This window comes from Adelges cooleyi, unplaced genomic scaffold, assembly GCF_023614345.1.
Source record: "Adelges cooleyi isolate 19-005CV unplaced genomic scaffold, UGA_ACOO_1.1 ACOO_flye_CR_arks_rails_tigmint_CR_PRNA_793, whole genome shotgun sequence".
Taxonomy (NCBI): Eukaryota; Metazoa; Arthropoda; class Insecta; order Hemiptera; family Adelgidae; genus Adelges; species Adelges cooleyi.
This window is the reverse complement of record NW_026096506.1, coordinates 309736-327898: the sequence shown is the minus strand read 5'-3', so window position 1 is coordinate 327898 and position 18163 is coordinate 309736. Positions and strand designations below refer to the sequence as shown.

Below are 18163 nucleotides of genomic sequence, written 5' to 3'. Positions count from 1 at the left end.
CAACTTTTTGCAAAATCTTAACTTATAGGTTATACGCGTTTTACATGTTTTACGCGCCGGAAAAAGTGGTGTGACGCCCTCTTAATATTAACTACCTATTATTTTTTATTAAGTGCTCTTATTACTTGGGTATATATTTTGAGCATTCAATTTCCGAGTATATACTTCTTTACTTATTCAATAAGTTAATCATTTTGTTTTAGTTAATTATTGTTAACCAATCACGGTGTGATTCTAACAAAACGCCAGATGAAATTGAACCAGTAAAAAATGATGCTGTATGTATTTATTATTTAATATATATGTATACATATATATTAATACTCATGTATCTATTGAATTTAGTTAGTTATTGACGGCCATCTTGAATTGACGTTGAAAAAAAATCATCTCAGTTAAGTATTTTGAAATCTTTAATTGACACAAAATTACATAATACATTTCCAAATATTGAGATAGCTTTGAGAATTTTCTGTTCATTTGCATGTTCAACTGCGTCAGGAGAACGTTCTTTTTCTGTACTAAAGAGGGTGAAAACCTATTTAAGATCTTCATTGGCAAACGAAAAATTGTCAGCACTATCTGGTTTTATGTATAGAAAAATATTTTAGAAGAGATTGATTGGGAAGACATCATTCATATTTTTGCTACAAAAAAAGTAATCAGAAAAAAAGTTATTTAAAACCAATTTTAATTTTATGGTTTATATTTGTTATTGTTTTATAATCTTTATTATATATATATATCTATCTGTATATTTATCTGACTGCTGTAAATTTAGTACATTAGACATTATGTTCACAAATTAAAAAGTTTTTATTTTTATTAGTATACATATACTATAATAATTTCCAAAATTTACTCATAAACTATTATGGTATTCAGAGAATAAATATGTAAATTAAAAAATATACAATATACCTTTTTAAGTTTTCATTAAAATATCCACAATTTTATATTCTAAGCTAAGGAATTTGATCAACTACTTTTTATTTTTATTAATGATCATCTTCACCTTCTTACGGCACTGACTGCGGTGTAATAGCGCACTATTACCTGCAAATACTAGTCTGAGTACTATACTAAAATCCTAACGCTATTAAAACCTTATAAGTATCAAATATTGTTACAATATAAAGTTGTGTAAATATAGTACAATTTAGAAAAAGGAACTTACCTAATTTAACCTAAACTACCGTTATTTATTCATCTTACTCTACAATAATTCTAGGAAAGGAGTAAAATTTGAGTAGAATTTGTTTTCTTAATTGTATAAAGTTCGACAAAAATAACAAAAAAATCGTACTGGAATGTGGAAACAGAAGATAAAATACAACACGACAGGACATAAAAAAGATAGATAGATGAGCTAAACTAAGACCTCCTGTTAACTATTGTAGTCCAAACACCAGTAAAAAGTGTCGAGCATTGGAGAGGAGACTGTGCAAAACAATGATTATTGCCTTGTTGGCTTGCAAAGCTGAAAACGAAGAATAATTATTTTACCTTAAGTCACTATAAATTATTATCTAACGCTAAACTAATCATTTAAACCATATTATATAAAATGTATTAACATAAACAATGCAATTTTACATTTATTGTGCAGGTAAACAATATTAAGAATTTTTTTAATAACAACATGATTATTGTTTTTCTTCATGGCACTAATAATATGAATTGTTTAGAAATGTTAAAACAGTATTCAACATAAGCGTATAACTAAACATATTGTTGGTTACAAGGTGATTGTGTTTCTAAGTTGGAATTTTCGCTCTCTTCTGCTTGTCCATTTTTCTGCGCTTGATTTTCAACTGTGTTTTGACAATATGTGAAAAAAATTAATATTTCTTAGTGTAAATAGTATAGGCAATTGTTTTAATAAATTATAAATTCAATTTAAAAAAAGCTAGTGCAGTGGGGTCAGGGCATAGTGGGGATGGGGAGGTCACGGGTATTAATTGAAGAGTAACAGTAAGTGAGTAAGTAACAGAGGTCCAGTATTCTTACAGATAAAAATACAAATATCGATAAAAGCGTTGTATCTGATGACAATTGAGTGCTTGAAAATAAATGTTTAGTATTAGGATCGATACGATTACGCGTCGAAGATAAAATAATATCGATAAATGACAACTTGAGCAATATATTGTCAGGGTCAAATAATTTTTTTGTTTTAACTCTCAATATAGGTTAGGTATCTTATTTAATTTCGGTTACCTGAACTCGGACGGCCTGATGTTACTTCACCATAGTTAGGCAAGGTAACAACTGCAACGAATGCCAAGCAAGCTGGTATGGTCCAGCTATATATCATGACATCTCGATAGTATGCTGGACATGTATCACAACGCCTAATGCGTGGCATTTTGTTTCGATTATTATTATTATTTCAACATAAAATTATTTACAACTAACGATAGTTACTACTCACAAGTATTGTACGACCATCACTATAACGCCACAGCTCACCTTGTCCGAGAAACTCATAAGTCCAAATATAAACGCACCTCGATGACTTCGACTACCAATAAAATCCGTAGTAAACCCTTGGCTAGTAACCAATAGCACTGAGCTGGCTACGCCTAAAATATGATCGACGACAGACATTTTTCGCTAATTTTACACGTTTTTAAAATAAAAAATATAGATACTGTGACTCGTTAGAATTACCAATAGTTATAGTTACAATGTAAACATCATAATGGGTGTATTCAAAACCATTGCCCACGTAACACCAAAGCGCGCAACAAAGAGCCAAAATAACTCCAAACGAGTAAGTATACTAGAAAAATTAAACGCAATACGACTAATTTATTTTGTATTTTTTTTTTTTTTATGCGAAAGCTTACTTTTCTACCTAGTCTCACGTTCATTCTCCTATTAAGCATAGACATACAAAAACTACTGAAGAACATGGTCAGTAATAGGAGAGGTATTTTTTCTGCCTCTAATTTTAGGTAATCTATTAAATACATCGGAAGAAACACCTGTTGACAAATAATATTAATTAGAACAAATTTAACAGAGGTCACGAGGGGGTGAACTCACCAAAGTCATGTTGACTATAACCCTGGAACACATGTATAAAACGGTGGTTTGATATAGAGTGACATTTTTAAATACAGAAAAAAATTGATCATCAACTATTTCAGGGGCAGAAGACGCCAATTTTTTTTTGTCACGGGTCGTGTTCGGTTCACGTACTCCAATGTGAAAAAACAGGGTGGTCATGACACCAAAAAATAGAATCGCCATTACAATCATCTGCGAGTTTGGGATTATGACATAATAAATATTTTAATTTCTAAAATAGGTACGTTTCATTTTCTACCGACTTGAAAATCTTTCATTTCGGAAGGACCAATTTGGCAATTCGATTTTTGATTAGATCTTAGCACAACCCACGTGACAACATACACTAAAATGTTCGAGAAAACGGTGAAAGTGTATCTGTAAAAGTAAGCGTTTAATATAATAATAGGTACTGATAATAGGTAAAACATGTTTTAAAAACAGTTGAAACAAATTAAACATCATATTATTAATGTTGTGCTCGCCTTATGGACAACAAAGCTGTTCTCTCGTCCCTCAGTGGCGTGAGATCGGACACCAATGCCATATGTGAATTTTCTATCGCGGCCCATCCAATTTGAAAGATTACAATGTAAAAACAATAGTATAAACACATTTGAACCTCCGACACATTCGAATCTACAGGAAACGCTGGAGGCGAGAACGCAAACGGCAAACTGATATTCACCAGTAAACTGCCTATAATAATAATTGTACAACTCGAACTTTACACATTTTTATATCTCATTCGTAAAATATAGGGCGTCTCAAAAAGAACGCCGGATTTAAATCTGCTATGAATTAAATGTATTTCTCTTAAAAAAACATAACAAATATATCATTCTCTTCAGGAGAAGTTTAGGTTTAACAGCGAAAAACAATATCGGGCATACGACCACCCCCCCCCCCCCCATTGCTAGCCCTACAGGCGATTATTCTTTCCATAAAATTTACCATCACTCGATCATCACACATTGCCCCATCAAGTTCGTTGAGGACACAACGAACTTGATGGGGCAATGTGTGATCGAGTGATGGTAAATTTTTTGAAAAGAATAATCACCTGTAGGGCTAGCAGGGGGGTCATATGCCCGATATTGTTTTTCGCTGTTAAACCTAAACTTCTCCTGAAGAGAATGATATATTTGTTATGTTTTTTTAAGAGAAATAAATTCAATTCATAGCAGATTTAAATCCGGCGTTCTTTTTGAGACACCCTTTTCTTTTGTTTTTTTTTTTTTGAAATATTAGTACAAACTATTTATTTCTACAATTATAAGTTAATAAATGTATGAATTGATGCTAAAAATGAATGTGTACAAACTGGACGATATTTATAAAGACAAGCAACTTAAAAAACAATTATTTACAGCAATTACAAGGCAAAGCCGGACTCAACAATGAAGAGAAGGACGGATTTGATGATGGGAATGACTGGGGAATTGAGAATGGAATAAGTGTCAAAATGGTTGATATTATATAAGGATAGGGTGGTGAAGAGAGGAGTACGAAGTTGAGACAAAGCAGGACACCATAGCACATGGGGGAAGTCGTGACGAGGACAGAATGGGGAATCGTTAAGGGAGAGTTTAAAGGCAGATTGTGACCGGATCGTAAGCGGGAAAAGGAGATTATTTCTCTACTAGACAAAGGGAGGAAATAAAACCACGGGAGTTTGTTGGGCGCGGAAGTGATGGTTTTATAAAATTGGGCGTAATTAGGGAAAGAATTCTTCCATAGTGAGGACCAGAAGACATGCAGGGCCTTGCGTATGGGAGGAACGAAATCGGTCCATTGTACATAGGTGGAGGAATCTGGGGCTAGGAACCAGGCAGCTCTGGCGAGGGAGTCTGCCCTTTGGTTGCCCGAGATGCCAACGTGGCCAGGAATCCATACAAACTCAACAACGACGTGAGAAGTGTGTAAGGAATGTAAAAGTTGTTTTATCTGAAGGATATAAGGGGGAGCTTGGAAGAGTCGGTGGCGATGAGAACGTTGCTATGGGAAGAAGATTTAACGTATTTCAGAGCTTTGATAATGGCTATGCGTTCTGTAGTGAAGGAATGAATGAGACGCCCTTTATTAATATATTTTTGGTCGCCAGGATAATAATATGATTACCAAACAGGTGCCACGTCTTTCGTCGTCCGTATCGATCGATCCAACTCAAATTTACTTTGTCCGACAGCACACCGATAGCAGCTGTTGCAACGGCGTCGGTTATCTGCCCCACAAACATCACAATTCCAGTGTTAATACTGGACAACTGTACGACATAATGGTAGTAAACCATCGCGTAGGTGAACCACATCGATGCAACCATGTCGTTGAGTACATGTCCGACACCGTATGTCAAGAATGAAATCCACTCGACAAATCCGGACACCTTACCGTTGTTACCTGCTGTACAGTTTAGTAATAAATGTATTAGATCAGCCTACTTTTTTTTTTACAAATAAACCGTCTTCCGGGATACAACTCCATTGACACCTATCTTGGGAAAAAGTAAAACAAAATTCTCCTAAATTTGTATACAGGGTGATTCATTAGGGATAAGACACTCGTTTTCTCGGAATATATTAATATTTTGAATATTTTTTTCCAAGATTTTTCGGTACACTTTGGTACTATATTTTTCAATATTTTGAAAGTTTTTATCACCAATCCTTGAAGGCCAAAAAGGGAGATTTTAGTTTTTTTTTAAATGGCAACATATGTTTTTAATTACATACATTTGTAGACCAAAAATAAAAAAAATATTTTTTCGTTTGAATTTTGATTTATTTGTTCATTTGTTATGACTTTATAAAGATTTGATTTTTTGACTGTATTTCTTAATATTTTCAATCGTTACTACAAAGACGAGTAGTTTTATTACACGCATAAAAATAATTAGATACAGTGGGTTTGTGTACCTGTTGGGTTGTGTTGGAATAGGTAATCTGTAGATAAGAACCGTTTGTCTATCATTATTTCAAAGTCTTTTATACCAGTGACTTTTTTTGTTAGAGTGTTATCGCCAAATGGACAATGTGAACATAAATATGAACTTTATGTGATACCGGTTTTGGAAAACCGAAGAAACATGATAATTATTAAGAGATAATGTAGTATCTTAACAAAGTCAGATCCTTAATGAATCACCCTGTATAGTGTATAAAGTGCATAAGTGCACAAGTCTTATTATGCACTTATACACTACAGCCTACTAACTGTAGCCTATTAAAACTGCATACAACAATAGAATACAACAAATACTTCAAACAAGTACGCTGTCAAGTGCCCCACAGATTTGTATCGAATCATATCGTCGAAGGGTTTATTATACAGATTTAAAAGTTTAAACCACAACAGTCTACTTCACTATGCTGGCTGGCCTAACTGCATGTATTTTTTTACTATTCAAAGGTTCGGAATCGATGGTTTTTTTCGATGCAATTTTTGTCACAGCTATTACTTTTTAGTATAGCAAAACGTTTTTTTTAATATAATAATTTGTTTACTTAACTTACGAATAAGTAACTAATTTGGATTTCCAAAATTCGGATAATCCAATCACCGATAATGACCAAATAGCTGTTAGACTATACTCGTACAGTGTTACCTTACCTACTTATAAGTTAGCCATTATAATGTTCGTTAGTATTATGCTAAATTTATTATGGTGATATTAAAAATATTGATATTACAAATAGTATATAAGTTGTGTAAGTGATATGTACCTAAGTAGAAGGTATGTAAGTGATTTATCAATAATTATTAATCACTAATATCAAAAATAATACACATAAGTCATATAAAAACAAAAATTACATGAGTTTTCCCTAGAAACGTGCATTTGAAGCTTCACGCCTCTAACGAAAACTTAGTTTAACTCATATCTATATATAAAATATTTTAAGAAAAATTAAATATACCTAACTCTGTTAGTACTACTGATAAAATGCTACTTTATGAATTAGATATGTCAAAACTTGCTTACTAGTCACGATTACCATATCATTGCAATGTCCACTATCGGCTGCTAATGAACTCATTGGAAAATATTTTGCTGTAAAATAATTTCTATTTAATCAGCTACTAATAACTACTCCGACATGTTGTACTATTAATCGCCAAGCTTTAATTTTATTGTGAAATAGATAATAATTGTTTTCATACTTAAATAATTTACATAAAATTAAAATATATATATATTTATATACAGTAGTTGCTAATCAGTTGTTTAGAGAATAACAAAATTAAATTATTAAAACACAGTTGTTTATTGTTATGTTTTTGAATATTAGCCAGTTATTTATCAATTTTCTTTGGGTAATTTTTTTATTCATATCATTTGAATGACCCTTATTTATACGCAATACGTTATTTGGTACATAGACACTAGTCGATAGTCCGGTGAACAATTAATTCCGTCCTATTCTGCATAAATAGGTATATTTTATGAAAAATAAATATTTATTCAATTTACTCCATTTGGAGTGTTTTGTGATTTACTAATACAAATGATCCTTATTATTTTATCTTAAATCTTTAACACCAAAATAGCCGTAGCTCGTCTAAATAACAGAATTATATTATTATACTACCAGAATGGTAAATTATTGTTCTTGTTTTTTGTGCGAGCACCCGCGAAACAAAAACGTTTCACTTAAGTCACTGTTACAAACTTAAATGTAAATAAATCCTTTGAAATTATAGTTAAAATAGTTTCAATTTGAAAAACCAAAAATTTAGTACATTAAAATTTATTATAAAGTGTATTGTATTTAGCAATTTTGAAATATGACTTATGTTTTACAAGCTACAGAATGTTAGGTGTGCCTTTTTAGGCAATTATGTTTTTTACGTTGTGCTGCATCAATAATTCCGCCAACCAAATGAAGTATTATACAACCAAGGTAACTCCTTTCCCAATGAAAACTTCCCATCTTGTAACGCTTCAAAGAAAATTTCAGCTCCTAACAATAACTCCACTTCGGAAGATAAAGCGAACTGAGGATCAGCCAACTGAGGCAATATGTGTTGTGGAATTGACCAAGATGATACATCTATTGATTGACTTGGTGTCACAGTCGTTATTGTAAATCTTCCCACTTACTACGTGTAAGATTTAATCATCTTGTGTATAAAGGCTGTAATGTTTCGTTAGCAAAGAATGTCATACTGTTGTTCGTTGTGGTAATTCATCCCAGGGCTCATCAAACATCAGTTTGTAATAAATAATTCCATTGAGATCATACTTTAATTCTCTGAGATCTTTACACTCAGAATCTCCCTTTGTCTTCCCAGGCCTTATTGATCGGTATATAACATTTTGCTTGTAGTCATCAAAAATTCATGTGCAAGTAATATGGAATTTAATGGAGTAGGATACTTTGTTGTTACCTTAAGAGTAGATTGTACATAGCCTGAGGGTAAAAATATATTATTTTCTTTTAGATTCCTTTCAATTAAACTATGGACACTATCCACCTCCATTTGGGTATGACCCTTAATCAAATATTTCTGTTTTATATCTACTCTATATTTAATTGAATACTTTAATCCATTAGAAAGAATAACATTCCTGTTTTGGTTCATACATATTCTAACAGTTAGATTCTGTTGCACTAATAGTGGTTTTATTGCATTATCTGCACATCCACCCCATACTATTAGTCCATATTGCATAATAGACTTGTACAATGACTCGTATACAGTATGTAGGGGAGGCCTGGGTAAATTGTACACACATAGATAGAGGAACTTTTCAAGACTGTTCTAAAATAAAAGTTTAGCTTAATTATTTTTTTAAACAGTTTAAAAAAATTATTTAAAAAGGGTTTTTTTCTCATTTAACACAATATAAGAATTCCGCACATAACACAATGCATATTAAACAATTATCGTTAAGGAAAGACACTCAGAAGTATCACCCGGTAATAAATAATTAACAATGGTTTTCTTATTTTTGCCTTATTAAACTATTAGTACAACATAATCTGTTTACACTTTACTGTTATGTCATGATAATAACTGCTATAATATAGTTAAAACTTAAAAGTGTAAATTAATTGTCTGTTAATTGTTAATTATTAATTCACTATCAGCAATACAAATTCATTATCATCAATACTGTGGCGGACACAGATATCGTATCGCCAACACGTATAAAAATCGACACAGCAGAATATTTTATTTTATTTATCGGTTCTTTATATAAAAGATTATCAAACAATACACGTGTCGTGAATATTTCAACTAAGCAACAGTTCTTTTTGCCCTTTTTTACTGCTCTATACATTTTCTTTAATAGTTGGTCCAGCTTCCGGAGGTATTACAGCAGCAGCCCAGCCAGGTCCGCCAGCCCCCTGGATCTCCAGCTTCTGGACCTACATACATATAATTACATAATTAATACATAATAATATATTAATAATTATTAGCAAAGTCGAATCGACTACGGTTTTTTATTTTACAAAAATTAACAATTAACAAAATATTATAAAACCGGTATGAAAGTAAGAAAATACAAAAAGCGACGGTGTTCGACGGCTTCGTACTGGTCCCCGTGTAAAAACCAAAACATTTATTTGAAAAACAAAATTTGGATTTTATTATATTATATAACCTTGTTTTAGGAGTATTTATACATCATTGGTAAAACAAATAATGAAGTTATGATTTGTTTAAATGCCCTTAAGGACAAAAAATGATGTTAGGAAATTATCAGTTATGGCTCTCAAGTACAGAATTGTTTTTTTAAGTTCAGTGTTTGGATATTTTGCAGAAGGACTACCAGCAATATTATGGGCAAATACTTTTTTAATATTATTTGAAAAATGTATTAATTAGGAGATTAATACAAACCTCTATATTTCTAATTGATCTACAGAAGTGACAACTTCTTTTTAATTTTAACTTTTTCTTTTATACATATATATTAACAATCTATATAGTGAGTACAATAAGTAAATGCTATAAATGTTATAAACATGATATTAAACAATTATCGTTAAGGGTAGGTTAGGAGGTTAGGTTAGGTGACCGATCCAATTGTCCTACCATTGCCGGCGTAAGGAGGGGTGTTTAATAAAATTAAAAATTCTTTCGTGGTCTTTAGCATAAAGCTGTTAGAACCCTTACTTCAATTGCAGTATTTGTGTTCTCCGGTTTACCGTGTGGGTATAGTACCCGCCTGTCATACCGATATATGGGCCTTGGGGTGGATTTTGCAACTAATATTTGATACAAGCTTTCGACCTTTCAACGCGAGCTTTTCTAAAAACAAAATGAACAAAGATTAACGACAGCCAATTTTAACGGTTAGGTTATAAGAACAGTCAATTTCCACAACACCACAGAGGTACGACGAATGAAGCGTTTTTTTTCAAGTGGTTTCCCCGAGAGGCCTATTCCACCTAACCCAAATAAGGGTTTAAAATTTTTTTTTTTAAAACATTATTCTCGCTCTAATGCCGCTAGTTGGTCGTGAGTTAACACTGCCATTTCTGCAAGGAGATGTACTCGGGCCTCGCAACGGGCTGGCAAAACCCTGTCATAGAACCGATCTGACCTAAAAAAAAACCAAAAATTAAAAAACTACCGACAATACATATGTAGCAAAAAAAAACTAAAATACATTCAACGGTTTATGTGAGGCGGCCTGGATAACAAGAGCAGGTAAAACTTCAACGTAGTTTTCTATTAACTCCGCTAAAACCTCATAAACAATTATAAATTTCTATTAAACAGACACAGTAGGATTCCTATAGGTATCAGTGTAGCTTCCCAAAATGCCTGTGCACGTTTATAGGTGAAATCACGCCGATGTCTGTTAATCGGAGGTACGTCCGATCGCCTTTAGTGTACCGTGCATCCTTGTGAGACGACATTGACTAAAGGCTGTCTCCTACGACTTCGGGTACCCCATCCCACAATCAAGACCAATGACTGTGCCAGCCAGCATAAGCCAACTAATCGCGGCCTAAAACAAAGATATACAAACGTTAATATGAACTATCTATAAAAATATGAGAAAATTCATTATTATAAATGTAAAGAAGTATTGTAGTTTAATAGTTTAGTAGTAAATATTGTAACTTACGAATATTTGTGGTGTTTAAGTAGAGAGGCGAATTTGGAATTAACACAAATCGCGTAGACGAGAACTGGAGCTGGAAATTTTATGAACATGATCTTTAAAAGCAACATAGACCGGCAACTTGCCAATGACAAGGACTACAATTATTGTCAACACAGTTGTCAAGAGTAAGTTTACCATAAACAAACGGCGGATAGCAAAATATGCCGAAATGTGTTATCATTTTTATCATACTGTTATTGACAAGTCTTATCTTGGTCATGATAATTTTACCGTGGTCACCCCAGTATACCTTAATATACCGCATAATACCACAGATTATCTAATCTGTGATTATACTGTTATCAAATTTGTTATCTAGACTTGTCGAATGACCATGTGCGCGACATGTTGTCATACAATTTAAAATTTAACAAAATTTTTATAATAAATATTAAATATTTTTATATTAAATTTGTTATAACTACCTTTTTAAAATCCAATTAGTTATAGCTACCTTTCCAACAAAATGGATCAATCAGTGCCAATAATCGGTAACATTGTTTTTTCCAATACTTATGTATTTTGTCTCAACAATTTAAATTGGAACAACCTATATACTTTTTTATGTTGTTACTTAATTTGTATTGATTCGTTTTCAGCAAGTAAAAACACCCACCAAAGCCATCCAGTGGATGACCGCTATGGTGGTGATGTTGGCAAACCGGATTCGCCTGAAGTTCGAATGTAACCACGGCAAACTATCATGTAAGTTTTTCACACATACTTGCTTGTACTGATGGCCATTTAAATAAAAAAGTATCAGGACGGATATCCTGGTATAACTATTAGTATCCAATAATTCTTGTAAATATTTTTTCCTCGATAAAACTAATAATAGTAGTATAACAATACTTTTTCGAAAATTGTTTTTTTTTTAAACGTACGTTTAATAAAATAATATAGCAGAGGAAACTTTTTTTGACATTGGCATCATTGACAATGTAACTGTAAGTATTATTATAATGTAAATTATAATAATACTCGTAGGTATATCAGAGGTAATTAAGAGAATGATGTAATGAACTTCTATTTATATTATTAGTTAGTAGTTCAATTTTAGTTTGTAAGTAAAGTATGACATTTTTAAATTGGTTACGCTTAACAATTTTGTTGTTTCTTGTTTTTAATTATTAGCTTAAAGTAAAAATACCAAAAATGTACAAAATTGTGTGTTTTTTTTAGATCGAAACAAATAGATCAAGAAAGCAATGTCCATATTGCCTAATTGCATGGACAGAAGGTCAATTTACTATCAAAACCATTCCTTGTAGTCTTAATGTGAAGAAAAAAAAATAAGAAACCACCAAAAGCGGTATCACTTCAGCGATTGTTTAAAATGGTATTTTTTTTAAAAATAAATATAATTTAAATTAAAAGGACGCTACATACTCGTTAATTTAACACCAAAAAATGGTTTTTTAGACAGTATGTGTGGATGGTGTTTACAGTAACCGTGTGAAGTTCTTACGATGAACAGAAAAGAACTTAATCTATGTCATAGTGTTTTTAGTTATTTGTTAACTTAAACACAATCAAAATGATTCATTCGTAATGGTTCATTTTTTGCCTTTTATTATCTTCATTTATAAACAAATAATAATATATAAAAATAAAAACGCTACGGTATACATTGTGAAAATTTGGTTAATTTACTATTAATACTGCTCAAAGCAGTTTTGATTTGAAATACATTTTATTTTATCCTATTGAAATTACTGTGATAGTCTCACAAAAAAATATGGGTATCAGTAAAGAATCCTTAATACTGTGTTAATCAATATACATATTATTACATGCTCTAAATGAAGATTTTGCAAAAAAATGGCTTATACATTACTCCTTAGAAATGGGCAGTGTAGCGTCCTCTTAAGTATGCAATATTCTACTTTTTTAATTTTAATTATTAATGTGCATTTTTTAGGTAGCCAAATGTACGGTTTGTCATAATACGACAAATTTAGTTTTCAATAAAAATAATTACCTAAAAAAAAGAGAGTATTCCAGAATAACAAAAAAGAAGAAGTAAATCTTGACAACAAAAATAAGAAGAAGAAAAAAACCGTATGCTGGTTTTTAAATCCGTTAGTTTTTAAAATAGTATATTATATTATTAAAAAAAAAAGATAATTTACATTTGATTTCTTTTTTTTTTTAATACCCTATATTAGGGTATTTTAGATTGATATTAAATTACTATTGTATCAATATTTTTATTAATACTACAAATCTAGAGTGTTTTCCTTACCTAGTCTATTTGGACAAATGATAAAACAGTAATTATTTCTTCCGGTTAGTGTCAATAGAGAACTGTTCAACCATCATCTTTGACTCATGTTAAAACTGAAAGATATATTACTTATAAATAAGTTAAAAGTTGAAATGTTAATTATTAAAATAATAGGTAGAGATTAAAGGGATAGGTAAATGTGTTTATTACAAAAAAATAACACTATACCTGTTACCACATTTTAACGCTATCAATCGGCACCGTGTCGGCTGAATAAACAGCGAATTCCAATTATACACAATAAGACTGCTATATATAAATACTCAAGGAAGAATAGAATATTTAGGTGCTAAATTACCATTAATAGAATGAAATAACTAAAAGTTTTCCATGAAATATTTTATTAAATGTAATATGGACATTTCACTTACCTGGAAAACTCATATTACCTAATAAATTCAAACTTAAAGACCAGCCAAAAATTAACAAAACTCTCACAGCACAGATGAATCTTGAGTATAAAGTATAATACTTGTTAATTATTAAATTTGTATTAAACACTAGCTGTGTTAACCGGCAATATTATTATTACCATTGTTATTTATAGTAAATACACTGACGTAAAAAAATTCAACCAAGAAATAACGTTTTCCATTTTTACCCTTTAGGGGTTGAATTTTTGTAAATCCTTTCTTAGTAATTCCTGTCGGTTTAAAAATAATAACTTCCTACAGAATCTTGTCTGGGAGCTCAACGACGAAACATTCACAAAACGCTTATTTCAAAAGTTGTATTCAGAAATTAAATAAATATTTTTGAATTCGGTTTTAAGGAAAAGTTATTTTATTGTTTTAACTTTGATAAATTCTGAAATATAAAATGTGTTGCAACATTAATAGTTGTGCATAAATTATAACAGAAATTGTTGAATAAAATAAAAAAATGTTTTCAAGGTATCAAACATTTTTAATTTTAAAATATGAACTTTGTTTGACTGTATTTTCAAAGGGCGTCGCACCGGTGATTTTCAGTGGTAGAAACATGTTTAAGCAGACTGAAACTATCTTGCTTAATTTTGGTTTTTGAGTAGAAGCACCTATTATAAAATTAAAAGAGAACAATATTCCGAAAAATGTTAAAATAGCCGTTATTTCTAAACTATGTATTGAGCGCGGTATGCTTGGAATAACGCACCGCCTTGCCCTCCGGAATATTAGTTTCTTTTAATTTTATAATGGGTGCTTTTACTCTAAATCCAAAATTAAGCGAGTTATTTTCAGTCTGCTTAAACATGTAGAGATGAAAAAACATTTTTAAATCGCTTTCAAGGATGCTGTGGTAGTCCAAAAAATAAATTAACTACCAAAATACAGTCCTAGTTATTGAACTAATAATTACACATCACAGTTTGACCGTTAAATGAAGTTTTTGTAAAATATTGCCTATACTTTACTCCTTAAAAATGGGCGGTGCGACGTCCTCTTAATATAAACACTGGTGCCTTAACGGCTGTAAAATAGGCAATTTTATGTGCTCTCCGTGTAGCCTATCCTAAAACGCCTTTAATAAACAAAAAAAGAACCAAAGGATGTAATTTTTGTTAGGTTGAAGTCAAAAACGAAGCAGAAGTACAATTAATAATTTTTATTGTTTACACAGTTTTTTTTATAAATTTTGTGTGCATAAATAAGAAGTAAATTCAAATAAGTCACAGGTTTGATAAGCAAATAATCGAATAAAGAATAATTAATAATAAAGGCGGCGGTTAGACCGTTACAATTTTTAAAATATGATACGGCCCTGGATAACCCGAGTTAAGTGATACTTGGCCTGATTCCCATAGACCTGCAAAAAGTGTGGGGAAGAAGGTGGTGTGAACTCCTCGATGCTCATCTCAGACAATTTAGCTTTCGTATTTTTCCCATGGGCTTGTATTCGAGTCGGTTTTTCGAAATAAACTTGTTATGTTTTAATTTTTTTAATTTTGCCACTGCACACGTCGACACACATGACGGGTGCGATTTGTTGAGTTTAATCCCATTGTTTTTTTACCCACACGTACAAATCGAACCGGAATTATTTAAATTTGATATTGACTTGAAATTTGACATAATAATAATTGTTTAAAAAGAACGAGCTCTTTTGAGGGACAACGGACAGCGGAATACAGTAATACACACAACATTCAGTAATACGACAGTGAAGATAATAAGTACAAAACCCATAATAAATGCATTTATTTTATAAACAAAATATTAAGAGGGCGTCGCACCGCCTATTTTTAAGGAGTAAAGTATAGGCAATTTTTCAAAAAAACTTAATTTAAAGGTCACACTGTGATGTGTAATTATTAGTTAAATAACTAGGACTGTATTTTGGTAGTTAATTTATTTTTTGGACTACCACAGCATCCTTGAAAGCGATTTAAAAACGGTTTTTCATCTATACATGTTTAAGCAGACTGAAAATAAATCGCTTAATTTTGGTTTTAGAGTAGAAGCACCCATTATAAAATTAAAATAGAACAATATTCCGGAGGGCAAGGCGGTACGTTTTTTTCGTTATTCCAAGTGTTACGCACAATACATAGTTTAGAAATAACGACTATTTTAACATTTTTAACTGACTGTAACTTTTCAAAAAATTAATTTTTTTTAAAAAAACGCACCGTTTTGCGCTCCGGGATATTATTCTCAGTCTGCTTAAACATGTTTTTACCACTGAAAATCACCGATGCGACGCCCTCTTAATTCGTTGGATTTTTGTATATATATTATTTATTATATTATTTTTTTCCAATTACCAAACGGTGCCGCTTCGACGCCCTTAACTACCCTACTACCCATTAAAAAAAATTAAATTGTAATAATCCGTTACAATCTTTTAACTTATATATATATATATATATATATATGTATATTTTTATCCATACTTAACATCAGTTCACTGTTTCAATTTAAATTTTTTTGAACTTATCATTAAATATAAAAATTGATGACATAAGTATAATTACAAATTAACAATATTTTTCAGGCGTTTTGCGGTGCATACTCAGGGCCGGCGTTATGAAATATTGACGATGGGGGGGGGGGGGTGTTTTCAAGTATTTGCCGACTGAAAAATGTTTGACCTGTAATTTCTTAAAACAAAAATATTTAAATATACATTTTAAAAATCCTGTTTTTCTGTACGATAGTTAAGGCGCACTACAATAGCTTAAGCAAACAATTATGATTTAATAAATATTAAAAAAATATATAATAGAACTAAAACAACATTTTTAGAACGGTTCTATTCTATAAAACAAAAATTTACTTTTGTCAAGTCTAGGTTATCTGTTGCTACAACCACTTTCTCTCTTTCTGTCTCACATAAAGTTTCTATAAGCTTATTGGTTGTTTTCTCTACATTTTTTCCCTAACATAATTTGTTTAAGAGGGCTCTACACTATAATTTAATAAGGCGCATTGTATAGGCAATTTTTCGCTTAAACTTAACATTAAGCTAAAATGTTTAAACATACATATTACCATAGAAATGAAGTATCTATTTTGATGATTTTTTTTTTTTTTAACTTTTATAGCGCATATAGGATCTATTTTTGTACAAAATCACATGTTTTTACTTCAAACGTATTGTCCTTGAGAATACATGGATTTAAGTTTTTAAAAACATTTGAATTGTTCACAACATTATCAAGGCATCGGCCGTGGCATAATTTTAAAATTATTTTTAGTATATTAATTATTTGAATATAAAAGAAAATGCAAATTTGAACTTTTTTAAATGGAAATAATTGATTAACTGAAAATAGTTTTAAAATTGGGCCACGACCGATGCCTTGAAAATGTTTTGAAGAACTCAAATACCCTAAAAAAGTCAAAACTATAGATTTTGCTATATTTTTTAAAAAAATTTACTACATAATGAAAAATAAAATTATTTTAACATTTTTAATTATGATCATTTAGTAGTATGAATTGTTGGTTAGCCATTTAAAAAAATTCATCAATCAATTAATGGATTTAAATATATTAATTTATCTATAATGTACATAAAAAATGTCTCTGGATAAGTATCAAATAATATATAGGTATATAGGATTTGTGCACTGAATATTATTATTATTATTATTATATGTAATTGTCCAAATCTAAAAACTTAAAAGATTTGCATCGAGACATTTTATTTAACCTCTCTTTGGACGTTTTTATAAGCACTGCCATGATTTGTTGATGAATTTTGGATAATAGATAATAAAATTGATGTTGCCACATTCTTAAATGATGTTTCTTTTTATTCCAAAATATTAAACAATGTATTCCTCAAATTCCTTTCTTTCAATTAACATTTCTCGTACCCATGTTCTTCTATGTCGTTTCTCTTCATCCTCATCCAAAATAAGCGCCATTATTGCCAATTTTTTTTTTAACACGTTGAAAAATTATTAATATTACCCTTACCGCGAGATCTTCAAATAAATATCATACCAATTATTACCATTTTATGAGATCTCAGATTAAATATCAAAACATTTTTATTTTAAAAACTAACCTCTTTATCATTGTAGTAAAACATATATTTTAACAAAAAAGTCTTTATTTTCTTCTTGAAATTTGAAAAACCTAAACTATTTAAACACTATAGTAGTAGGTATATAACAATATAATGGTTATATAATAAAAACTGATCTCCCCAGTTGGGGTCATCATCTGTATCATCGTACGATGAGT

At 30.8% G+C, this 18163-nt stretch overlaps 1 protein-coding gene and 2 long non-coding RNA genes across 3 annotated transcripts; 1 reads left to right on the top strand and 2 right to left on the bottom strand.

Moving 5' to 3' along the window:
* Positions 1-1722: 1722 nt before the first annotated feature.
* On the bottom strand, positions 1723-5559 carry LOC126845474 (major facilitator superfamily domain-containing protein 12-like). Its single transcript, XM_050584121.1, has 10 exons — positions 5529-5559; positions 5197-5475; positions 3561-3774; positions 3339-3453; positions 3052-3267; positions 2853-2990; positions 2674-2785; positions 2435-2585; positions 2221-2354; positions 1723-1814 (listed from the first exon to the last, which is right to left on the bottom strand). Exons 1-10 carry the CDS (start codon positions 5557-5559, stop codon positions 1723-1725), a joined length of 1482 nt encoding a protein of 493 aa, XP_050440078.1.
* A 3346-nt stretch (positions 5560-8905) lies between these two features.
* Positions 8906-11334, bottom strand: LOC126845478 (uncharacterized). Its single transcript, XR_007686777.1, has 4 exons — positions 11165-11334; positions 10700-11044; positions 10204-10633; positions 8906-9449 (listed from the first exon to the last, which is right to left on the bottom strand). It is a non-coding gene; the product is annotated as an uncharacterized LOC126845478 (long non-coding RNA).
* A 208-nt stretch (positions 11335-11542) lies between these two features.
* On the top strand, positions 11543-13237 carry LOC126845480 (uncharacterized). Its single transcript, XR_007686778.1, has 4 exons — positions 11543-11694; positions 11803-11908; positions 12386-12542; positions 13125-13237. It is a non-coding gene; the product is annotated as an uncharacterized LOC126845480 (long non-coding RNA).
* Positions 13238-18163: the final 4926 nt, after the last annotated feature.

Excerpts from the sequence above, each read along its gene's own strand:
- LOC126845474 (XM_050584121.1), bottom strand. The coding sequence starts at position 5,559 with ATGGAGTTGTATCCCGGAAGACGGTTTATTT. Across the intron at positions 3,775-5,196 it reads AAAGACGTGGCACCTGTTTG|GCAGTTTACTGGTGAATATC; the intron begins GTAATCATATTA and ends TTATTATTATAG. Across the intron at positions 2,786-2,852 it reads ACGTGAGACTAGGTAGAAAA|TATACTTACTCGTTTGGAGT; the intron begins GTAAGCTTTCGC and ends TAATTTTTCTAG.